The sequence below is a fragment of the Citrus clementina genome, unplaced genomic scaffold (genome assembly GCF_000493195.1).
Source record: "Citrus clementina cultivar Clemenules unplaced genomic scaffold, Citrus_clementina_v1.0 scaffold_6, whole genome shotgun sequence".
NCBI lineage: Eukaryota > Viridiplantae > Streptophyta > Magnoliopsida > Sapindales > Rutaceae > Citrus > Citrus x clementina.
Window position 1 is genome coordinate 22,746,805 of NW_006262139.1, and position 25,150 is coordinate 22,771,954.

General features: G+C 33.6%; 5 protein-coding genes across 14 annotated transcripts; 3 read left to right on the forward strand and 2 right to left on the reverse strand.

Annotated features, from left to right (window-relative positions):
• The first annotated feature begins 1,175 nt into the window (after positions 1–1,175).
• LOC18039842 lies at positions 1,176–5,053 on the forward strand. Of its 6 annotated transcripts, none has more exons than XM_024181706.1 (9): positions 1,176–1,757; positions 2,452–2,480; positions 2,642–2,897; positions 3,280–3,351; positions 3,471–3,529; positions 3,631–3,823; positions 3,916–3,996; positions 4,121–4,210; positions 4,633–5,053. In XM_024181706.1, exons 3-9 carry the CDS (start codon positions 2,643–2,645, stop codon positions 4,720–4,722), a joined length of 840 nt encoding a protein of 279 aa, XP_024037474.1. In that variant the 5' UTR covers positions 1,176–1,757; positions 2,452–2,480; position 2,642; the 3' UTR covers positions 4,723–5,053. The 6 variants fall into 6 exon arrangements, with proteins under 6 accessions (XP_024037474.1, XP_024037478.1, XP_024037475.1 ...); XM_024181710.1 differs by having other exon boundaries at positions 3,631–3,784; XM_024181707.1 differs by having other exon boundaries at positions 1,176–1,382.
• A 265-nt stretch (positions 5,054–5,318) lies between these two features.
• Positions 5,319–8,442, reverse strand: LOC18039843 (eukaryotic translation initiation factor 5). The gene is made up of 2 exons (XM_006430615.2): positions 8,254–8,442; positions 5,319–7,291 (listed from the first exon to the last, which is right to left on the reverse strand). The coding sequence occupies exon 2, from the start codon at positions 6,983–6,985 to the stop codon at positions 5,675–5,677; it is 1,311 nt and encodes a 436-aa protein (XP_006430678.1). The 5' UTR covers positions 6,986–7,291; positions 8,254–8,442; the 3' UTR covers positions 5,319–5,674.
• A 2,770-nt stretch (positions 8,443–11,212) lies between these two features.
• Positions 11,213–14,074, forward strand: LOC18039254 (ribosome biogenesis protein erb1). 3 transcript variants are annotated; one of them, XM_006430619.2, is made up of 7 exons: positions 11,213–11,297; positions 12,572–12,697; positions 12,811–12,873; positions 12,961–13,008; positions 13,113–13,169; positions 13,558–13,615; positions 13,753–14,074. In XM_006430619.2, the coding sequence occupies exons 2-7, from the start codon at positions 12,605–12,607 to the stop codon at positions 13,794–13,796; spliced, it is 363 nt and encodes a 120-aa protein (XP_006430682.1). In that variant the 5' UTR covers positions 11,213–11,297; positions 12,572–12,604; the 3' UTR covers positions 13,797–14,074. The 3 variants fall into 3 exon arrangements, with proteins under 3 accessions (XP_006430682.1, XP_006430683.1, XP_006430680.1); XM_006430620.2 differs by having other exon boundaries at positions 13,116–13,169; XM_006430617.2 differs by having other exon boundaries at positions 11,226–11,447; positions 13,116–13,169.
• Positions 14,075–15,790: 1,716 nt separating this feature from the next.
• LOC18039302 lies at positions 15,791–16,581 on the forward strand. 2 transcript variants are annotated; one of them, XM_006430621.2, is made up of 2 exons: positions 15,791–16,133; positions 16,262–16,581. In XM_006430621.2, the coding sequence occupies exons 1-2, from the start codon at positions 16,028–16,030 to the stop codon at positions 16,537–16,539; spliced, it is 384 nt and encodes a 127-aa protein (XP_006430684.1). In that variant the 5' UTR covers positions 15,791–16,027; the 3' UTR covers positions 16,540–16,581. The 2 variants fall into 2 exon arrangements, with proteins under 2 accessions (XP_006430684.1, XP_024037479.1); XM_024181711.1 differs by having other exon boundaries at positions 16,304–16,581.
• A 4,252-nt stretch (positions 16,582–20,833) lies between these two features.
• LOC18038966 (EEF1A lysine methyltransferase 2) lies at positions 20,834–25,036 on the reverse strand. 2 transcript variants are annotated; one of them, XM_006430623.2, is made up of 7 exons: positions 24,680–25,036; positions 24,175–24,300; positions 23,351–23,551; positions 22,603–22,699; positions 21,840–21,943; positions 21,614–21,665; positions 20,834–21,447 (listed from the first exon to the last, which is right to left on the reverse strand). In XM_006430623.2, exons 1-7 carry the CDS (start codon positions 24,907–24,909, stop codon positions 21,226–21,228), a joined length of 1,032 nt encoding a protein of 343 aa, XP_006430686.1. In that variant the 5' UTR covers positions 24,910–25,036; the 3' UTR covers positions 20,834–21,225. The 2 variants fall into 2 exon arrangements, with proteins under 2 accessions (XP_006430686.1, XP_024037480.1); XM_024181712.1 differs by lacking the exon at positions 23,351–23,551 and having other exon boundaries at positions 24,680–25,008.
• Between the last annotated feature and the right edge of the window lie 114 nt (positions 25,037–25,150).

The following is a 25,150-nucleotide window of genomic DNA, read 5'->3' on the forward strand; positions in this document are numbered from 1 at the left end:
AACATAGACCTTAATTTGCCGACAGAATAGTGCTCCATTAATCGAGTACCACCAATTCATGTCACGGGCAACAAAAACCAAGAACTATGGTCTGAAGATAATATGACAAGGCAAGAATTCACATTTGATTGGGTCCTTAGCTCATCAATTACCTCAAATATATCTATGCAAGGCGCATATTTACCATACAAGCAAGACATAATACGTTGAGTTGATGTATAATTGTTAATTCTAATGGAAGATGACATCGATTTACAGACCAAAAATGGAGAACTTCGTGCATATTGGGGTGGTTTTTTTGGCACGGAATTTTAAAGGCAGAAGCAATTAAAGGAGTTGAAACTATCACCAAATCCACTATAGAGATTTGCAGAACTGGTCAGGTCGAATAATAGGGATCTAGTTATTAAAGTTTTTATATCAAGTTTGATTCGAGAAAGATTGTGCAAACAGACCCAACACATGTAAATGTTGAATATATCAAAACTAACCTTGACGTCGACGATATTATTCTTTTTTTCTTTTTAAATCGACCGACATGTAATGCTAATGGGGTCAACAAAGGGTCCTACGTATTATATATCTAGCCTACATGCAATCAATAATCCTTAACTACACGAAATGACTTTCGTCTCTTTGTACTATTCGATTTGTCAAGTTTGATAAAAAAAAAAATCTAATCAATACGTTAATAGCTTCAATGGACTTGAATCAATATACAAACAATGTATTTTAATTAGAGAATTAATTTTCAAAAGAAGTTCACAATACATTTAAGAATAATTACAGAACAACTAAATTTAGAGATTTTTTATTGATTTTATTAGATACAATTTTTTTAAAAAAAAATCAAAGCTCAATATAACAATAAGATGGGTCGTATTGACGAGGGAACTTTAGGTGCAACTGTGGTACCGTGCCACAGTTGCATCTAACCGTTGGATATCAGTGAATTCTACCAATTCAACTGCATCCAACGATTAGATACAATTGTGAAACGGTGCCACAATTACACCGTAACCTGATCCTGTATTGACTATTAATCTTAAAGAAACTGGACTGGGAAAGAGCCAATTGAAGCCCAAGTGACGATTTTACATTTTTACTCGAGATAATAATAAATCGTAAGTAAAGTAGTAAACTTGAATGGCTAAAGTCTAAAAAGGGGGAGAATATCAAATCACTAAAGTTTTGGGTAAACGGGGATTGGATTTGGGGCCGAAGTAAAGGAGGGGATCGTGATTCGTGGCGGACGTGGGATTTGTCGTTAGTTAGAATCTCTCTCTCTTCATTCCGTCTTCTCTCTAATAAAACTTGAACTTTCCTCCTCTGTGGACTCTGTCATGTTACCTGCGTGTTGTTACAGAGAAAACGAAAAATATGTACCGTTTTTGTTTCTATTTGTTTTAATTTCATTCTTCTCTTTTTATTTGGATGAAATATTATTATTAATAATTAAAAACAAGGAGGAGGAGCACATACATACACTCAATCTCTTGCTTCATTTGAGAAAACACACCACAGCAAACAAACCAAAGAAGAAAGGCAAAAGAAAAGCTTTTTTTTTTTTTTTTTTTTTTTTATGCTTTGCTTTGCTTTGCTTCTCTCTGAGAAAACCCCATTTCCATTCTTGTAAGCTCCCTCTCTTTCTTTTTCCCATTAATAAATACTCGTCACATGTTAATCTTACACATTTTGCATTTCCCATTACTTCATTGAATAATTGCGTGCGTGATGCATTCATTCATTTGTCAAAGGTGACGCATTTTTAAAAGCATTAGCATGGCCCTCGTTCGCGCCCTCTCTCTCTCTGTATTCTTCAGTTCTTACTGTTCTGTTTCTTATCTGTTCATTAACTTCGCATTAATTTCGTTTATGGGTTTTTTTTAAATATATTTGGGCTTTTGCTTTCTGGGATTTTGTATTTGAGGCAAAATCTATAATGTTTTCCTATTTCCGTAGAAAAGGTTAAAGGTGCCTCTACTTTTGTCCTTTCTCAGTTTTTATTCTGTACAATGCTTGGCCGCATTTACCTAAAGTTTGCTTTCTTTTGTTGTTCATGTGTTGATTTTTTATGAAGCTTGAGCATTGCTCTATTCACTGCTGACCATTCATTTTGAATAATAAAAATAAAATAAATTCTGGGTTTAAACTACCGCCCGTCTTCTGAATTTTTTTCCTTTTTTTTTTTTTCTTTCTTTCGGGGGGACACTTCTAATCCTCTTGCAGTGCTTGTTGGGTTTTATTTTTGGAAGAGCACTTTCTTAATGGTGGTTCATTCCTTTATTTATTTTCTTCGTTTTTGTTGCCTATAAAAGAATGGGGCATAAAACTATTTTTACGGAGTAAGAAAAATAATAGACTTGAGACATTTGATTATTATAATTATTATTATAATTATTAGTGGCCTTTTATGCATATTTTATGCTGACAAAATGCATTTGATTGCAGATTCATCTTTTCTCTCAACTATAACAGAGGTACTTCTACTCTGCTTTCTGGTTTGGTCCACCCCAACAGCTCAGTGAATTTCAGGATTCTATTTGTATTTCTTGTCAAGTGCAACAAGATTTGGCTTAGAACTAGTACTATTTTGCTTCTTTAAACCTTTTTTGTGAACCATTTTCTTTTGTATCTGAAGGATGGGGGATCATTTTGTGTTGCTGGTGGATCGGTTGCTAACTGAGTCTACCATTGAAGCTGCTATTGAGAGTGGAAACGGGTCGCAGCAAGCCACACCCTCAGCAAAAGACGATAGGACTGCTGAATTTTCTACCCACAGGATGGACAAGAGTATTGGTTCTTCTCCAAGTAAATTAGTTGAGTGTAGGATTTGCCATGAGGAGGATGAAGACTCAAACATGGAGATACCATGTTCTTGCTGTGGCAGTTTGAAGGTCTGTTATGTTGTATGTGTAATTGATTCTTCAGGTTAAATTTCACTGTAGTACAGGTTGTTAGAAGGTATCATGCTTGTTTGTGTTGTTATAAGCTCTTTGTTTACTGTCTTTGATGCTTTGATTAAAACTGCATGCAGTTTAATCAAGTCAATAAGTAGTATAATTAAATAGATGGTTGTTCCGTGTCTTAACTTGGAAACTTAGAATTCCATGAAACTCAGATATTTTTTTTTTTACCCCGGATTATTCATTTTCTATTTTATGTTTAAGCTCCAACTGTTGTAGGAGATTGTAATAATACCATAGCCCTTATCTTGGTTCTTTTGCGCTTGTAATTTTCTTGGTTTCAATTAGTTCTAATGAGATTGACTGTTTTCAGTATGCCCACCGCAAGTGTGTTCAGAGATGGTGCAACGAGAAGGGTGATACAACCTGTGAGATTTGCCGTGAGGTGCAACATTCTTAAATTAACCTGTTTTCGTATCTGTAAATTGATCATTGTTAGTGACTTACATTTTCATCAATTCTGGAAGAAAATAGTCTATAGCTTTTTTTATTTTGAATGTGCAGCAATACAACCCTGGTTATACAGCACCTCCTCCTCTCTTCCGTTATGGTGGTAACTTCAGGTATGACTCTAACCCCTCATAAAGGTTTGTTGACCTAGACTTCAATTTTCTTCACTCTGATGATTCTCATGTCATGTAACCTTTGCGGGTTACTAATTTAGGGCAAATTGGGAGATTTCCGGAAGAGACGTGCATCATAACCCCCAATTTATAACCATGGTTACTGGTGAACGGGAATTTCTGGATTCTGATTTTGATGAATATTACACTCCCAGTTCTAGAAGCATCATATGCTGCCGTATTGTTGCTATAACTGTACATCTCTCTCTGACTCTCTTTGGTGTCCGCAGTTTGGTATCTATTAAAATGTTTCTTGATCTATGATATTCGAACGATGATTTATAAATCTACAATTTTATAACTAGGCTTGTTTACATTTTATGCAGTTTATGGTTCTCCTGGTATTACGCCACACACTTCCAATCATAATTAGTGGAGCTGGAGAATATTCCTTGACATTATTCACGGTAAGACCAGCAGGCAAACCATTTATACTTCCAAAAAAAAAATAATGTTAGGGTTAGGGGTATGTGGAAGGATGATGATGTTATTTTAGCATGCTGAAATAATAGGTTTGTGGTTCCTTTTCAGTTACTGATCCTGAGAACCATTGGTATTCTGCTGCCTATTTATGTCATGGTCAAAGCATTCACTGCTATCCAACGCCGTCGACACCAACAGGTTAATTATTAACTTTGAATAATGCAGTTAGAAAATCCTTCTAATCTGGTAGAATTCTCTTGCACCATTAGACGAAGCATCAAAGCACCAGCATTTGTTTATCCTACCTTTCTAGTTCTAAATCTTCTATGCACACGTCCTCTTGTACTCAACTATTCTTTTAACCTCATATATTTTGATTGAATAACTCAATCTGGCTTTCATACTCACTTACTCTTTTCTCCTTGTCCCTCTTTTCAATTTGAAAGAATGATGTTACATTGTGTGAAGCGACCTCATGATCCCCAGGCATACAGTGGATGCTTAGTTATGATATTCTTGTATTTGATTTTTGATGCTTTAATAATCCTTCGACTACAAGACTTGTTTCTGATACTGCTGAAACAAGGGGTGAATCCCTTTTTTGTTTTCCTTTGCACTAGGATACTCGCTTTTCCCTCGTTACATCAGATGAAGAAAACGAGTTGCCACAACAGCAGCACACCCGACCACGTTTTGTTCATGCTGGATGACTGTTGCAGACAAGTGTGACCAAGAAGGAACCAAGCAGTTGAACATATATATAGTGTACAGAAAAACTCACTTCAGTAAGCACGATCAGCTTTGCTTGGTACTAACATTAAATCATCATTTGATCTTCAGATTAAAGTCTGACAGAACGGTGCGTTAGTGAAATGTGTATATTCTCATGAATTCCAAAAATTGCGATGGCAGTCGGCTACAAGGGTCTTGCGAAAGAGCGAATATAAGAATCAAAATTTTAGGATTTCATTTAGCATTTTTTTTCTATAAAGTCAATTCCTCTCCTCGAATGCTTGCCGTTAGTTTTATATATAACTTGAACTTCTGTTAATGGATTTTTAAGTGTTCTTTACATCTTAAGATCTATGTCTGCTACTGAGAAGAAGCACAAAGACAGACCAAAGAATTGCCCTTTCTATACCTCGCAACAAGTATAAACACCCCCTTTAAGAACTCAAATCCTACCGAAATAAACACACAACAGCCGGCAAAAGACTTTAAAAAACACAAATAGAATAATTCAAGCTACTACAGCACATAATAACACACAATCGACTTTGCAAAAATAATAACACAACAAATAGAATAGTTCAGACCAAAGAATTGCACTTTCTATACCTTGCAACAAGTATAAACACCCCCTTTAAGAACTCAAATCCTACAGAAATAAACACACAACAGCCAGCAAAAGACTTTAAAAACACGAATAGAATAATTCAAGCTACTACGGCACATAATAACACACAATCAACTTTGCAGTAATGACTAGAATAAAACAACACACACTGTCAAAAGTTTATAGTAGTTGCTAGAATAAAACAACCAAACAGACTCTTTATTCACACCAGTTTGCAGTAATAACTAGAATAAAACCACCAAACTGTCTTTATTCACTCCACCAAATGGCAAAACAGGATCCTGCAAAAAAGAAACATTCACTCATTACTCTTCAGATTCTGACTCAGCACTCTGAAGCCACTCAATAAAAGGCTTGGCATTTTTCCAAATCTGGGAGTTTTTGCTGCCTCCTTTCAGCCCCTCTTGATACCATTGCACTATATACTCTTCCTCCAACACATCAGAGTCATACAGAGCCTTCAGAACCAAAGCCACTTCCTTTGTCGCATATGAGCTTGACTTCCCACAGAATGCCTCAATTGCTCGGAGCAGAAGCAACTGCAAACCCTCATCCTCAGCAACAGCAGCACCAAGGAAGTTCTTCTTCTTGACAACTTCCTTGGAAAATCCTTTCTCAGCGCCATCAAAAAGTGCCTCAAACAGCGCAGTCATCTTTTCCTGAGCAGATCCAGAGAGAGATCCCAGAATAGTTTGCAATTGCATCCCAGTAATACTTTTCTGCAGATTTGCTTTCAACTCATCAACAAGATTTTCGTGGGACTGTGAGTTCCCATTCTCAGCATGGGAACCTTTTGGACTACTAACTGCTTTACTGGTTGCTTTAGCCTTCTTCTCTGACTCATCTGTAGAGAGCATAACCATATCAGCTGTCGCAGCACTCAATTGCTCTTGGATGCGCTGACGAGCTGCCTCTAGTGAGGTATCAGTTTGCCATTGAACATCATCGTCAACCTCTTCCTTACCGTGTGGTGGTGACGAGTGGTCCTCATCAGAAACATTGGCCTTTCTCCTCGAGGAAGTGGCTTTTGTAGTGCCATCCTTTGAAGAGGAAGCCTTCTTCTTGACCTCTTTCTTTATTTTCTTCAACTCCTCATCCGCTGCCTCACCTTCCTTAAGTCTCTCCTTCTCAGCCCTCCTCATTGCCTTCTTGTCTTTTGAGGCCTTTTTTGACTCGGGTGGGTTCTTCAGAATGAAAGTGTTTAGCTTGTCTCGCATATCAACATCAGACACAAAACCACAAGCAGCACACTTCAGTTGGATCATCTGAGTTTTAGTGATTATTATCTCAGTTTCTGGGTTTCCACAACCATAACACTGAACATATTTCTTGATGAAGTTCTCAAGAAGACCTGCAAGCTTAGCAGTATCATGAGATCCATTAACAAGAGAAGTACCAGTTTTCTCGTCAAATTTAGATTGTGCACCAAGCTCACAACCGAAATATTTTGTTGTGTAAGAAGCTGGCCTTGCTAAAGCCTTTGCAATATCAACCATGTTCACAATATTTGTCTTGATGCCATTCCCACGGCCCTCAATTTTGGTAATCATTTTAGGCATCTTATACCGGTAGAAGGCATCACCCCGGTTATCAGCACCAATGTTCAGCAAAGCCATCTTGACCTCAAAGAAACAGAACAAATGTCAAGCGTAGGAAATAGTGCTGTCTTCTAAAACTTCTTGCACAAGAGAACAACAATGTTCAGTGGTTAGGAAAGGTTGCCAGTGACTGCAACCACAAAACTCTTCTGGGTATTCCTGAAATGGCACGAGATGCATACAGCCAAATCTTCCAGACAGAGGTCTAATCTTTTTTCTGGATGAAGGACAATACTCTCCAAGCAACCCAACCGATCCCAAACAGGAAATGGCCTGTATGGACATAAAAGAAACTTCAATGTTGACGTGCTTCACCTTGAAAATCTGTAGATTGCAAAAGAACAATTAGTTGTTATGAACAAGAATGAAATAAAATCACAGAAAATTATTAACAAGAAAGAGTCAATGAAATCAACAAATCGGCATTCTCTAAACTAAGATCAAATTGACTAGTGCAATGTTCTTCAACAGACAGACTAGCCAAGCCACTTATCTTCAAAATTTAAAGATATTAAAAACAAACAACTCACTGTAATAACAGTGAAAGTGAAATTCTGGAATGAATCATTCAAGAATCTAGACAAATGTGGTTTACAGTACCCGTCATCCAGCTAAAAACATCCAAATGATCCACAGTAACTTAGATAAAACAATCTAGTTCAACAAACGTGTGCTAGCAAGCACATAACAGCTGCAAACTTAATATTTTCAGTTCGAAATAAATAAATTTGAGTCAAATTAAAAAAGCCAATATATATATATATAGACACATACATACAGGTAACAAATTAAATTCAAATGGCTAAAGTCTTAATATATGGAAATCTGCAAATTCAGAAATTAAAAAAAAATACCAGAAATTAAAAAAAAAAACACAAAACGTTATTATAATCTTTTCTGAATCCTCGACATATTAACAACTCTTATTAAAAAATAATAACAATAATAAACTTCACAAATCCGCAAACATCAATATCAGATTCAGCGGCACCCAATCAAATATAATAAATTTAAAATAAAATTTTTAACAATCAGCTTCCTGATTGCTTCTGCAAATCCAAAATTTCCAGTAAAAAAATTCCAATAAAAACAATAATATAAAGAAGTTTTAAACGTTCAAATTAGAAAACAAACGAAAACAATCCTCATTGATTATAAACAATATCTAAAAACCGATCGATCAATAAGATAAAATATATTTAAACCGATGCAGCATCCTCACCATTCTTCAAGTACAACAATTTATTATATAAAAAAAAAATAAGAGGAGAAAAAAAAACACTCACACGATTCAAGTGTTGGCACAACACAGAATGCGAAGAAGGGAGGATGAAAGATTTTGCGCGAGAGGCTTTGACTTAAATACCCAAACACAAGGCGGTTTGGTTAGGGTTAGGGTTGCTGTTTTTGTTTCAATGCTCTGCCGTTTGCTTTATTCAACCAATAGTAACGCTACACGTAGCTCTCTCTGTAGCCCTGTATTTTTATCACATCTAACGAATATGCCACAAATAAATAAAAACATCTTTTTTGAGATTGAAATTGAAACGTATTTTATAAATGTTGATAAAAATAGTGATTAATAAAAATTTTTAAAATCTGCTTATTTATAGTATTTTTATTTTATCAACAGCTTTTAAATAAGTAGGGTTTACATTTTATAAGCAATTTATAAAGTAAGTTATCTTACTTTTTTAAAGTTTTAATTATAATCTTAATATTTTAATAAAAAAATTATGTCTTATTTTTTTGTAAATGAATATAAAATAATTTAAACTTATTTTATTTTGGCCGTTATTTAATAAAACAATACTTTATAATAAAAATTTACTGAAAGCATACAATTTTTTTTTAACTCACAACAAATAAAACATAATGATTTATTAAATACCAAACTACTTTTTAATTAACAACTTATTTCATCTATGTAGTAAACACAACTTATTTCATCAGCTATAAAAATCAAACCAGTCTTAAATCAAAGTATTTAATTTTTGAGTTGGATTATATTAACAAAATCTCAATAAAATCTCTTTAAACCCCAACTTTAGTTTAATTTACTTCTTCCATTTTTATTGGTGTTTTACAAGTAGAAATTTAAAATGTCTACATCTAATAATAATAATAATAATAATAATAATAATAATAATAATATAGTAATAATAGATAATCTAAATAGCAAGTAAAGTATCATTGACTATCTGACCTATTGCAAGGGCCCGTCTGATAGCAAAATTATTTCTTTTAAGTTTATATAAAATAGGGGGTATAGGTTCAGGCAAATGAAACTTGTGAAAATTTAATTTTGTCTATTATCGATTGGGTTGAGAAAATATCAATCCAAATCTAACTTAATAAATATGTCCAGCTCAGACCATCCCAACCCATAATCATTGGACTGAGTTAAGTTGGGTTAATCGGATTAATTAAAATTAAAAATTAAAAAATTCAAACATAAAAGTTAAAAACAAAAATTGTTTGGTACTTAAAATCAAATTCAAATAAAAATATATTTATTAATTCCTCATCATGACATTAAATGTTGTCCATTAGACCCAACATCTATCAATAAATAACATGACACAGTGTTTGAATATCTATTAATTTAGTTTTAGTGAAAATTCAAGTTTAATTTCTGAATTTTGAGTGTTGAGAATTTAATCAAATATTAGGTTTAACAGAGAAATTTTAAAAAAGAGACTCTTTTATAGAAGAACTAAATTTCTAAATTTTGAGTGTTGAGAATTTAATCAATATTAGGTTTAACAAAGAAAAATTAAAAAGAGACTCTTTTATAGAATAACTAAAAAAATTCAAAGGTTTAGCCATTTATGGTTTAAGAAATTAATTTTCTATAATTTTTATAAATCTTGGGTTAGGTTGGGTGGGGTTGAGTTATATGAATTCATATTAATGAATATAACCCAACTCGATCAGTAATTAAGTTTAAAAAAATTGACTCAATCAATTCATTATAACAAAACAATCCATCTAAATTTAATTGGTTTGCCTAGCCTTAGTGTAAAGAGTAGACTTTTGACACCCCCTTAAAATTCTTTATAAAACACTTTTTTAATTGAAATTAATTAAACAATCTAATACAAATTAATTCATTTCTTGCTTTGAACGGAGATTCAAATTCAATTAAACACTTAGATTTTTTTTTTTTAATCATCACATTCAATATTTATATTTATATTTCTAATTTTAAAATTATTTTAGAAAATTATGGGAGTTTAGAGTTATTAAATAATTTTGTCATGAGAGATTCTTTAAACTATTAAAGTAAGGGATAAGTTAAAAACAAAAAAAACATACACTTCAATACACTACATGACAAAATACACTATTTTTAAATATGGGTTTTACTTGTCTTTTAATTTGTCCCTTATTTTATAAACTTAAAGGACCCATTAGTAGATGATTACTCAAGAGTTATGAAGATAGAGATTGTATAATAAGAAAAGAAAAATTAATATTTTAGGATTTGTATTTAATATTAAAAATAAATATTTTTTTGGGCAAAATAAATCCGGGGTAAGAGATAAATCAATTTCTTTCGTCATAGGATGGGCTACTTTTAGTGAAGAGGTCTTATTAGAATTTTCATGGGGTGCTAACAGTTCAACTCTTATAACTGCCTGGAAGTTGATTTTTTTTTTCTCGGTAATTTAGGGGTAAAATTATAAAACTGTAATCTTCATTCAAATTGATTGTGCTATAATAATACTGATCTCAGCGAATCTTAGTTGAATTTTAAAAATATGTTAATCAAATTGTACTATATTAAAAAAATAGTTTATATAATTTTTTTTAAAATTAAATATTTTTAAGTATTTATCTATTTAATAATATGATGTAGTAAAAAGTAATTTATTAAGTCGTAAAAGCAATTACAAGAGAGCATTAAAAAATATTTGAGATATTACTTAGTTTTTTAATGCTTCATAGGCTTTTGATATTTTACTCAAAAATATATTAATTAATACAAGTGTTTTTTTTAAGGTAATACAACTTTTTTTTGAATAAAACAAAAAAGTTATTTATAACAAAATTTTATTAAATAGCTTTACTATAGCACCAAGAATAGTAAATATTACAGGAAAAAAAAAAAAATTTACCGTCGGTAAGAACATTACACCATATATATTATATATTTATGTAAGAAATTGCCAGGTTCGCTTCTATCGCCAGTAGATCTACCACGTCAGCAACGGTCCCCACAATATAACGGATGATCATGTCCATAGATCTCAACGATCACTTCCTTCACTCATCTCTTTATTTTTTTCTTGTTTGAAGCAGCCCTCGGAGCTTAAAATTCTGATTGGTAAATATGACGTCGCTTTTGCTAGTTAATTCGTCTTCTCTGCTATACTTTTGTTAGATCTCTCTTCCCGCCTCTAGAAAATTGATTAGGCTGAGCATTCAAGCAGAACAGCAACCCTAACCCTAATCAATCGGGATTTCTTTCTTTAATGTAATATTTAAAAACTTCTTTGTATTAATTTTTTTTTTTGGCAATTTTTGGATTTATGGCACAAATCGAGAAGCTGATTATAAATAATTTTTATTTTTTTATTATATCTCCGTAGATTCGGACTTTATAATTTATTTTGTTATCCGTCTTGATATCATTTTGTTTTCCTGGTTTTTTTTTTTTTATTTGTCTCATATTTATTTATTTGGGACTGAAAATATTTAAGTCTGCAGTTGTAATGGCCATGTTAGTGCACGTCAACATTGGTGTGTCTCTTTGTTTGATTTAATCTTCATTTGCGGATTTAATTTATAAGCTGCTGTACTTATTCAAACCTGATCTCTCTCCCTCTTTTTTTATTTTATTTTATTGGGTGTGCTAATATTATTATCTTTGAATGTTTGGAATATTATTAGAAACTTTTTGCATTCTTATTCTGATTATGCTGCAAATCATTTGTAATGATTTTTTTAAATTATTTATGGGGTTAATTAAATTGTGTGAAATTGGAGAATTTGATGCATCAATCGTATGATTATAGCTTGCTGTTGGTACCTCTAGAAAAACTCTTTAATTAATGGAAAATCTTTGGAAGAAACATAGAGGTAAATGATAAATTTTCGGATGAAGAAAGAGCTTGCAACTCTTTCTTAGAGAAATACTTTAGGTAAAAAGTTATTTTTGGTTAATAAAAACACCTATCAAGTGCTTTCTCAAAAGTTGTTCTCAGGTGCTTCTGTTGGAAGAGATTTTCACAGAAAGCACCCTAAAAATCCGCTATTAGACTGCAAATCTTCAGTAGTTTATGAATTAGTTTGTAAGTTATTATTTTTTTTTTTTTGGGTTATTGAATCTTGAATTGAGTTGTCATTCTTTATACTAGCAAATTTGATCAGTCATTGGTGTTACTTCTCTGAGATTTTCTTCTGCACTTAATGTCATTTGTTTAATTCTTCTGAAGTTAAATTGCTTCTTTAATTTCATCTGAATGCATTCTGAAATGCGGTGACATATGTTGTGGTGACTGAATTCACCAAAATTTCCTCATGTTTGTGTGACAGCTTTCGTTGATTATTCCTAACTTTTACTGAAATTTTGTCTGAGCAACTGGTGTGCTATGGCAGTGTTGCTGTGTGGTTGGGTGGTGTTGAGACAATATGTCAGGCACGGAGGAAGTGAAAGATCAAGAAATGGTAGATGGAAATGCTCCTGAGGAGTCTCAGAAAACCATGCCATCATCCGAAGAGGAGGTTTGGATTTATGACCTGGATTTTATGCACTTGATTTAATTCAAGATCTGAAACTGAATGCTGTTAGATCTTTTTGTTGTTGCTTATTGTTGCATCTCTTTTTTGTTTAACAGGAGGCTGCTTTAAAGAAGAAATACGGAGGAATTGTCCCTAAGAAACCACCGCTTATTTCTAAGGTGATTTTTGTCATGAATTTACTTTTCCATAGTTTGGTGAGATGCTGAATTGTGCTGTTTCCAACTATATATCTAATTTGATGTTAGGACCACGAGCGTGCTTACTTTGATTCTGCTGATTGGGCACTTGGAAAGGTACTTTACATTGGTTCTCCACTATGCTCTTTCTTAGCTTGATGGTGCTGGGGAACACGCATTAAGTTAGTTGACCAATATTCTTCAATGAATTTGAATGATAGCAGCAAGGTGTTGAGAAGCCAAAAGGACCACTTGAAGCCCTTCGGCCCAAGTTGCAGGTAGTAATTTTATTTTATTTTTTTCAAATAAAAAATAATATTCTTGACTTTATTCAATCAGGTACAGAACTGTATGTTTAAGTATAATAATTACTTATCTAAACACTTGATGCAAGATTGGATTTTATAGGAATGATTGCAACTAATAATTCTACAATCTCTGTAGCAATACTTAAAATTGCACCAGTATAAAATGAGTCAGTCAGATCATCTCTTTCCTTGATGCTTTCTTTTATATATTTTATGAGTATCATATTTAAGTGTGCAAATCACATGGAGCACGTGCTGAGGTTTGTTTGGAAGCCAATACTTTAAGGTTCCTTTAAGAAGTGAGCATACACTTGCATTTAGCTGGTGGCTTAGTGCTATATTTTCTGTTGTGTTTCAGCCCACACAACAGCAAACACGATATCGGAAGTCTCCTTATGCCCCAGCGGGCGGTGAAGGTATGCCTTATAGCTGGATTCACTTTTTTTCAAGCTTTTACCGCTAATGTTGAATACCTCTCCTTCAATTTTTTTTCATTCAAAAGGAGAAAAGGAAACTTACTTTTTCCCCCCTTTTTTTTTTTGTGTGTGTGTAGATGGAGGGAGTGCTCCTCCTGAGGATGCAACTGCCAATGAATGAGACACAGCTATTGAGTCTTCAATCTTTGAGGACCTTTGATTGTTATTCTGATACCTACATAGGTAATTGGTAATATTGGATGTTCCTGATAATAAAGTTGGTTAAGATGTTTCAATATTAGCTGAAAGGAACAAATGACATCATTTATGTAGTTGAGACTTGTTGGAACTAAAATGTTCTGCGTTCCAAGTTTTCCGGGTGTGGACATGATTGTTGATTTGTGAGTGAACAGCTTTACAAAAAATTAATAGATTTTTGTCGCATTTTGAACCCTCTTTTGTTTGACTAGTTGCTGTGGTGATATTGAATGAGCTGGTTAATTTTTAGGCAAAACTAAGATCTGTGCCTCAGCTCTGGGTTATGTAGTTCTGTGCTAAAACTCACCAGTTAGATCATTGCTTGAGTAAAAATAAATCTTGATGGCTCTCTGTACTTCTTTTTTGAACACTTGAGTAGATTTTAAACCCATCCGTACAACAATATTAGAGAGATTTTGATCAATTCATGAAGTATAACGATTACGTTTCAAAGTGAATTGTTAGATGTCTCAAACTCAAAGTTAAGGCACTGGGTCTACAGTTTGAGCATGATTGTTATTTAAGCATAATTGGAACTCTTGTTTGATAATTATGAGATGTATGAGCGCTATAACGCTGGCTGAAGCGAATGGATTGATTCTTATTTCAAAGAAATGGACAGCTCGCGAGCAGGCAAACGATCAGTTTCCTGAAATATTTTGGTTGACTTTCTGGTGGAGAGAGCCTATAATTGTCTCATCTACTTCATCTTGAATTAGAAGTTGAAAGTTTCTTTTATCTTTTTCGGTCTTTCCCGTATGAAATCTGATGAAGTATTCGCCAATGAATATGGGAGGGACCCTTAGTATAAACAATATATTAAAAAAAAAAAATGTAATTCATAGAGTGCATAGCCTGTCAAGAGGGACCTCTTAATATCAACAAAAGTATACAAACACTATAATTAAAGAAAATATTAGCATCGATTATGAGAAAGCGGCTTTTGAATTTCGGTAAGAGACGAGGTGAAGATCGAGATTAGCGAGATTATCTGCACTGCAGCACCATCATCTTCTTAGCGAGATTGGTGGAAATTGATCATTCTCACTTCGCTTCCCTCAAAAGTTGGGAAAAAGGAGACTTACAACATTTAAGGTTAAAATCGTCATTACGACTCTTCCTTAATTATTATTTGTAACTTAACAGACAACTAAAATTTGTTTATGACTATGAGCAAGAGTGAAGAAATGATGTATATATGTTCGTAAATCTAAAATCTTGAATATACCCAATATTATTTGCAAGCAAATGATGTGCGCTGATTATATCGAGCTTTTTATTTCGTTATCTGAGAATAAGAGGGATGGGAAGATTATTCAAAACCCTCAGAGTTTATATAATTATATCTAGTAAAAAATAATTTAAACGCCAGAGAATGAGTGTTATATATAAACCTATTTAATTATACTATTAATACTGTCACGTCTTGATTGAACCGTCCCTGTAAAAAAAAAGGGGAAAAAAAAAAAAGCAGCATGGAAATCATGTGTGTTTATTATATAATTAATCATTATGTCCAATTCTACTGATTGATAATTATTTCTCGATTTACTTAAACCCCCCAGTTTTATTACCTTGCGTCAAGTAGTCGAAAAATTAATGGATTTTGACCAAAAGAAATTGTAAATATTAATTAACTTCAACGTGTTTTAAAAAATTGGGTGAAGAGTTGAAATCCCTCAATATACATGAATCTGTGGCTAATCTGACCGCAACAATCCAACCACATAACCCCAAATTTTGCTCATCAAATAGAAACCTTGATAATATTTGACCCTAACCATTCAACTTTAAATAGAATTAATAATATTGGTAAAGCTGTCATCCTTACATTTGCCATTTTGATCATACCCGAATTTTCTTTATTGTTCAATGTTTAATATTTTATAACTCCAATTCAATTGTTCATGGAAGACATCTGCATTTTTGTTCTTTTATGGGTTTGACCACAAAACCGTCTCTTCCCTTAATTACAAAAGAAGGCCAAAACCAGCTTTTAATATATATACACGCACATATACAGCCAGCGCCATAGCCAGAATCTACGCGTTTTCGCCAACTTTAATCAATATTATATATTCTAGCTAGTACTCCGTGTAAATGAAACCCTAGTTGAAGAAAGACATATTCAGAAACATTGAAGAAAGAATAGTTATGGCGGCTTCTCTTCCTCATTTCAATGCTTTGATCAAACCATCTTTCAAGCGAAACACTCGAAGAGCCTTGCAAGTTATGGCTCATCAGAGCTTTAGAGATGAAGGTAAGTTTATATCAAATATTATAGGTGGGTGGGTGGGTGTGTGTAGATATATATTCGTTTCCTTTGCATGCAAGTTTAGTTCAATATTTGACTAGGGAGGGCTTTGTTTGCATGTTTGCTTTTGACAGGTAGATTAAGTAATAACAATATTGTTGATGCAAATTTGAAAGTTTTAAGGGAGAGGATAGAGAAGATTCAAATCAAAGAGAGACTCGAGAAATGTTGCAGATGCGATCAATATGGATGGAATTATTCACCTGGGTATGATTATAAATTCAAAAGAGCCAAGGATTTACGGCAGTTCTTTGAGATTGTAAAATTAATTAGTGGGACAATAGGCTTCACTTGCCTTAGTGGCACGGCTTTTCTTTGCCTTCTTTCCGTCTTAGTTCATATTAGCCAATGATGACTTACATTCTAGTTTAATTTGTGAACATAAATTGTGTAACTCTGCATATAAATATCCTCTTGTGAGTGTGTTAGATTTTAATTTCATTCATTATTTACAATAAGAAGTTTAATCCATTGTCTGTGCTTGCCTTCATGATTTGAAAAGTTTTGCGTAAGTTTTTTAACGTCATAATCTTATAAGAAATTTCAATGAAAGAAGAATCTAGTTGATATGGTGTTAGTGGTGATCAATCCTCGTCCTTCAACTTTTATTCAATTTTCAAAAGCTTTTGTCTATTTCCTTCAATCAAAGGTTATAGAAAATGATTTTGCTTTGCCTTGGGAGAGTTTTTAATGATGTCAAAATCATCGTAAACATGCACGTGGTAATTGCTTATTGGCTCCAAATAGTCCAAATTATTAGATATTAATATATTGATGTCCGCTGGCCATGCACTTTGCTTCCCAGTTGTGATCCAATAATCACTATTAAACAAAATTATCGTTAGATGATTGCGAAAACTGAAAAGGACTCGGTAAACCTTTCTGCACGTTGAAGATATATCTAATAATAGTTTTATAAAGAGAGAGCGCCTGCCCCGAGCAGCTTTCAATGTCGTTTATCACCGAATCAAAATTTTGGAAAATGTAAATTATGCAAAGACACATCAATTTTGGCGCAAGTTGCGGCTTCATTATGTGGTTTTTTTAGAGTCATTAAGCGTGATTAAAGCAGTAAGAAAATGGACCTAAAATTGCAAAAACATAGTTTTATTTCTAAATTCCAAATATTAGTTCCAAATGCCAAATAAATTAAATAAGTTTCCCCTTTAAAATGTCAGTTCAAGGGAAATCGATCCATTCAGCCCTCGCTTCCACACCTTCAGATATAATTACGAAAATGTGGATTTTGTAATTTTTAATTAATTCCTATAGATATAATTTTGTAATTTTTAATTAATTTCTACAGATATATTTTGTCAATAATCTCTCTCTCTTTGTGTGTGCGTGGGTGTGTGCACATGTGTGTGTGGATGTGTGCACATGCGTGCACAGGCATGTGCACTTGCGCTCATGTGTGTGCATGTGTAGAATTCGTGCGGATTCGTTATAGCTAATTGAACATAAACGCTAATGTTAATTTTGTAATTCATATAGATATAATTTTTTAATTTTTAATTAATTTCTAGACATATAATTATGTCGATAATCTCTCTCTTTGTGTGAGTATGTGTGCCCACATGTGCACGTGTGTGTGCATGTGCGTGGGCTTGCACGCGCATGTGTGTGCGTGTGCGCACTCGCACGTGTGTGCGTGTGCGGAAGTCGTGTGGATTCGTTATAGTTAATTGAACAAAAACTTTGATGTAATAGCAAATCCATGCAAAATCCCCATTTTCATCTTTGGATACTCTTGTAAGTGTCTGTTTAGTATAACTTATCTAATGACAATTAATGTTTATTTAATTTGCACCTTTTTAAATTTTTTGCTGCCATTTGAATGTTAATTTAATAGAGGTTTTTGAAGATTAAAAATTTATTTTGCCTCTATCAGCACAAGTTCAAAATTTTGGACTTTGGGGGAGTAGAGGTTAAAAAGTGTTTTTCAAATGTTAAAATATTTAAAATATTATTTACTTTTTTTGATGATTTTCTTTCATTAATTTCTTAATATAACTTGTTTATTAAAGTAATTTTATAATTTTTACTCAAAAATTTTGTTGACAAACAAATAAATAATTTTTCTTTTTGTAAAAAACTCTACTAAAAAAAACTATACTCAAATAAGTTCTATGCTAAAGCTGCAAACGGGAGCCTAAGTGTAAAATATATAAATTTCATTCATCATTTACAGTAATAACTTATGTTGATAATCCACTATTTATATGATATGAAACTTACCGTATGCTTTTTTTATTTTTTTGTTTTGAAGTTGTTAAATTTCAAGATCAACATTATGTTGTTTTCCTATAAGTGAATTTATTGTTGTTGTTGGCTTTTTTTTTTTTTTTGGGTGGAATTTTTAAAAGACTCTTCTGTCTATTTCGACTGAGTATTATATGTAGAGACATTTTCCATTTTTCCCTAAATATTTGTGTAGGAGAAATTTGATTTTTTTTTTTAAAAAAAAAATTATAAGAAAGTGAAAATCTTTCATTTATTTAAACACTTTGAATGTATTCATAACTTCTGCTGGCATTGATTCCAGCCAAACAGCAGATGTATGGAGAGATTTAATCTTGAAATCTCCATTTGGCTTTACCCACGAAGTGTTTCGAATGGTGTCAAAATCATAACAAATAATAAAACATTGAAAGCGCAGCCAAATAATCCAAAATACAATAAATATTAAAACAATGACGCCTGCATACCCCTGCGTCCCAGTTCTTCCAATTAGATGATGTTATTAGCTAATCAATTTGAAGGGGTCCCAGTAAACATAATGTTGCCATATTGAAATATATTCACTAATAGATATATGTTGTTTATTAATCACGAAATCTATCTTTTAATTCTCGAAGATTTTGTATGGATACTGCATGAAAGACATCGATTTTTGTCTCAAGTCGTGGCTTATCCGATTATTCTGACCAAATCTTAGCAATTAATTAACTTGTATCATCAATTAGAGCCCCCTTCTTTTTTGATAAGATCAATTCGGGGCCTTTGACATGATTTTTTTTTTGTCTCGTTTGAGCGCACATTTTTTATTTGGTTTCACATTACATCGTTGAAATTTGAAAACAAATAGTTTATGGTCAAACCGTAAAAATATTTTTCATCAATTACCCGGAAGTACCTTTGTATGTGGACAAAAAAGCCAGAGGAGGAAAAGAAACAAAGGAAGCCGAAGGAAACCAAAATATTGAGCTTATATGCTTTCTTTTCTTTTCTCTCTCGATGAGTTTCTTCGACTCAGTTCCCGGACAAGAATGAGACCACTTTGAAAAGGCCACTTTATAACCAAAGTAATGTACGTCGGGTTTGTATGGTTTGGTTCATGAGAGATTGACAGTGATGGTTGTTTTTCAATTAAATGTATTATTTGTTGAATTTGGATGCTGTATTGTTCTTTGGTATTTGGATAGCATATTGTTCTTTTGATATTTGATGTTGTACTGTTCTTTGACATTTATTATTGTATTATTATTTAATAAATAGAACGAGTTTCTTTCCAACTCCCAACTCCTAAGGCCAAAGCATGAAAAAAAACACTATTGGCTGAGCCAATGGCGGTAATGGTACCTAAACTAGATGGCTGATCAATATGCTTTCTACTACTAATAATGAAATAGTTGATTTACGAGGTAAGTTATATGAAGAAATGTGCAAAGTTGAAGGCTTGGAGGTGGAACAATCATACGATGCATCTAATACGCTGCCTACGAAACATGATTTATTTTGCGTGTTCTTTACCATGCCAGATCACCTCAAGAAAGGATGTGTCATTCAAATGCTTCGTTGTGGGATGTAATTCGATATCAGTTACAATGTTAATCTTTGTGCCTGTGCTGATATGTTGCGATTTTGAACTTATCTATACAGTAAGTCACTTATCAACTAGTAGTCTAGTAATACTTGAACTTTTATATGTGTTATGTATGATTTTTATCATCTGTTGCTGGAACTTCTGTTGTAGTGGAAATCATGTTGAACTTATCTATGCATTTTATATGTGCCCCTTGTTTATTAAGTTTTGTCGCTTTTGTATTTTAATTCATACAGAATTTATTGAAATCCAAAAAAATTTGTAATATTGTCAAACAAGGCCTTCATTATTTATAATTATTACTACTAATGTAATTGTTGTTGTTGTTGTTGTTATTACTATTATTATAGACAATAATTAACGAAGGATTTTTTAATAACTTACAACAGTCCATTTTCATTTCAAAATAAAATAAACACATGAATGAACATAAAATCTGTTTTGATTCATATTTTTATAATTCAAATAAACAACTTATTTTTATTTTCATTCATCATTCTCACTCTAACCGTTTGGTAAAGTGTGAACATCATTATTGACTTTGGGTAAACACATCATCATTAATTGCCTGTTCCAAGTCAAGATTTGGGTTAGGGGCTTCTGGCAAAGGCCTGGAGGCTCATGCTTCCTAGAGTGAGCACCGCCTGAGGCTGGCTTCACAGACCGGCGACCACCACCTGCTCCTGGCTCGACACTACCTCAATTAGTTGATCCCACCTGGACCATCACCTTTTAATTTTTTGTTTTCGCCACCAGAGGTTGGATTCTGGACTTTGATCAACTTGAAAAGCGAATGATGATCAATAATAATACATCCCTCTAAACGGCAAGCGTGTTTAGCTTTACAAATGAAGGTATCATAGTTGAAAAATATTCCGTACACAAAATAATTTTTCGTCAAGAAAGTGACTCCCATGAAGGTCTTGAACCATCTCAACCGTACTCCACCTACTTGACCCAAAAATTGCATCCTTGACTTAACAAGAAGTCATGCAGTAACATATGCTTAAAACAGAAAAGTCATGTTTTCAATTGTAGGATACAATGAATTCATCATCGCCAACAAGTTGTGTTTTCCACTATCTCACTCTCTTGAAGGCCAACAAACATGAACTTAATCTGCAACAAAATCTAAAACTACAATCCACCCAAGACATAGCTAATTGATTTCAATTCCAAAGGAATATGCCCGAGTGGCAACATGAGATAATTTCAATTCCGAAGGAATGCCACAGTGGCAACACGAGATCCCTCCGATCCACCAAACATGAAGGTTGGGTATGTGCGAACATGATTAAGGTAACGGAATGGAGGCTCCCTGCATGCTTCTTCATCTTTGATCTCATGTTCCTGGGACACACCAATCCTTCTTTGACTTAAATTTGACACTTCATGCACCAACTCATCTTTTGTACTGTTACACGATGTGATCACCTACCAACATGATCAAAACAAGGAAAACAAGAGGTGAGTTAGCAAATCCCCAGAATGCAAGTATGACATTGTGTGTTATGCTTGGGATTTATCCAAGTAGCTTCGTGTAAAATAGAAGGGTAATGATATTTACAAAACATAAAAAAAGTAGACCAAAGAGGCTCACCAATAATCCACCAGGAGCCACCAACTTTGAAACAGAATCCCAATACATGATCCTGAAAATGACAAACACAAGTTCACTTTTCACTATTTAGCAGTGTAATAGAAGTGCTGTATAGTTATCTATGAGATTCAAACAACACCAGGGTTGCTAACTCACAACCAGTTATGTGATTACCCAAAAAGAGAAAGATGATAATATACCTGTAACCAAGAAAACTATTGTTTACCTTTTGAGAGGACCATCAGGATGCAGTCCAATGGCATCTAAAGTCCCTTTATCCATGACAAGCTGAAATTGTCTTTCGAGCTTTGTGTCAAGAACATCATCAACCTAAAATCAGAAGTGACAGAAATTCAAATGAAACGACCATCATACATATGTTCACTGAGCAATTGCTAAAAGATTAGGATACAAAAAGATAACGATTTTGTTATTATAAGTACTGAAAACGTACAGTCTGAGAACTCGTTCACACTGTTTGTGAACACAACTAAATTCAGCAAAACCATCAGATATTATATTCTTGCCTTATAACTCAAAAAGATCAGCATCCCACGGTTCTCCTCAACTTATCAGGAACAACTTGAAAGTTTTATTCTTGGCTCTAACCAAAGATCAAGTTTGTTACACCTTTAGAGAAGAAAATGGCAACATTTATCTAAAAAGAAAAGTTTTGGATAGCCAACTCATATGCAAGATGGTCATCATGCAAATGCAATAAATGAACTTTATATTAAAAAAAAATAAAGTTAAACCAGGAGGTTTCGAGAAATAAGGCGAAATTCCCATAGATAAGCAAATATCTAATTCAAGGATACAAATCTGACTGTAACATCTAGGGGGAAAAAGGACAAAAGAATGATTCATTTTAAAAGAAAGCATTCATTTGACATATAGTAACCAATTTGATATAAATCAAATGTATAGTGCTCGTTTCTTTCTGACTTACAGATGAAATAAGTCAATATTTGCACCGAAATATTCATTACCAAAAATTTAATACAGGAAAATCCATCACGATTAGCAAGGCTTTGAGCAAGGTTTATTGCATCTTCACTATAATCAACTCCAGTTAAATCAGAGAACCTGAAAACAAATACACATCAATCTACTTGTTATTATAATATAATTTCCAGCAATATGTAACAGTACATCAAAATTTCAGACATTTCCAATGGACACTTCTTCCCAAACCAAGCCATTGATGCAACATTCAGAACTGTACTTTAATTTGCGAACATCCATTTTGTAGCACGTTCTTGTAAAACATTAATCACAAAAGTACTCCAATGACAAGTACTTTAATAGTAAATAAGTTGGAACGATATTACTGTTAAACCATTTAGTCTGAGACAATATCCCACTCCTACTAAATATGTGGATTGCAGGTCTTTTTCCACTCAAACAAACCACATCCACACACACCTCTCCACATATCAAAACATTCAACACATCACATGAAATATAGGAATTGTAAGCTTTCAAAATGCCACGTATGAGTTCTTCTTTTGCTTTGTCAATATCCCGCCTTAACCTAGATCACTTTCTGAGCCCCTGTTATTTGATTAACTCTACTCCTGCTTTAATCTTACAAACTACAGAGCATGTATATATCATGTTTCCATACAAAGAAACAATGGAGACGAATTTGCAAGTGAAATACTACATTGAACTATAAATTTCTTAGATCAATATACTACAAAATACCAGAACTATAGGCAAAATCTCAGTGTGTACCCCTGCTTGGAAAGTTCTTGAAGAAGCAGACCATTGCCAGTACCAATATCAAGTACACTCCAAGAAGACAAATACTTATCATTCTCTTCCACAGGCTCAGACTTAAGATCTTCAACATGATTCAGCATGTGACCTTGTGATATGCTAATGCACAAGCTTTTTGTCCAAGAAGCAACAACATCCATGACATCAGCTCCAAACCTAATGAAAGGGGGCACGAACCAAAAAAAAAAAGGTTTTGTAAAAAAGTAAGAGAGTTATGAATTTTACCTCCTCTACTATTTCAAAGAGGATTCATTAAATATTTACATGTTCATCTGTTCTTGAGTTCAAACCAAGGTTATTTTCCTGAAAGTGAAGGCCGATTATACTCCAACAGACATAAGCAAACACAGCTTACATTCTGCTGTACAGATTCTAACGTTCTTATGATATTGCAAATTAGATAAAACAAATCATCTCAATATGATGTTTAGTATATTGAGTGAGCAGTAATGTTCCACAGGCCGCAGAAAAGAGAAAACGCTCAGAACTGTCGGGTAGATGCATTTTATTCAAAGATGTAAGAAGCTGCGGGATAGCCTCCGCGAATTTTAATTTCCCAATTTACTGAAACCCAACAACTATACTTAAGTATGAACTACAGTCTTAAACTTGATATATTTCCTTCATTCATAAACTTCATCCTTTTAAGTCTAAACATTTGGCCAGAATAACTTTTAAAGCTGCATTTCAGAGTGCTTCGATAGAAAGGCCTTTCAAAAGTTTATTGCTTTAGATACTATAAAGGAGACAAGTTCGACTGTAAAGACCCCAGTGCTTACCAAACTTCACCAGCATGGCCATGTTCACGAAAATTAGCCAACTCATCTGCGTAAGCAGAATCCCAGTAACTCTGAAGACCTAACATTGATGCCATCCCTTCTGGATCTGGCTCCTCCTTGTCAGAACTATACACAATGGACACAACAATCAGCACATACATCTAGTGACAAGTTACAAGGACTAGAATATAAGCATTGAAATTTCAGCTCTTTTGCCAATCACAGACCCCAAACAAATCATATGATTCTACACAGCTACTTCTCTAGAAGTAAATCACTTTCATGTCTCTTATTCTTTCTTGTAAATATATTAGTTCTACAACTCATATTAAGACAGAGAACATTTCAAAACGCAAACGTTCAAATTTTTAAGAAATAAATCAATAAATCAATTGCAAATTAAAAACTAGTGGCGCACAACAGACAGCCTAATTCATTGTAATCTTTTTATATCTCGGGGAACCAAACAGTTTTTTATTTTTTCCCGAAAGAATGAGATTCACACTTGTAATCAGAATTAGCGCGGAAGTTTGCGGCGGAGGAGAGGGCCTCAGCGGCATCGGCGTGGCGCTGATCATCGTCGAGAGTGCTTCCATACTCGCTCTTTATTGACCACGAGTCCGCAGCGACTGACCGCTCGTCGTCAGACACTAGATCGCCCGCGATGCGGACCTGCTGCGGCGGCTGTTGCGGCGAAACCTCGGGTTCTTCCGGCGGCAATCGGAATCCGGCCATTTCGATGCGTTTCGCAGAACGGACTTTATGTGGACTGTTTTAGCAAGGATTGGCAAATGGCGTCTTCTCAATTTTGACCGCCTTTTGGTATTGGATGACGTGACAGCTATCGGACCTTCGGATCAAAATTTTAGGGTGAATTTCAATTAGCTCCTTTATGTTTACTCTAAATATTAATTGGTGAAAAATGTTTTTTGCCCTTTTATTTGAGCGGAATTTATCCAAAATGTTAATTAAAAAA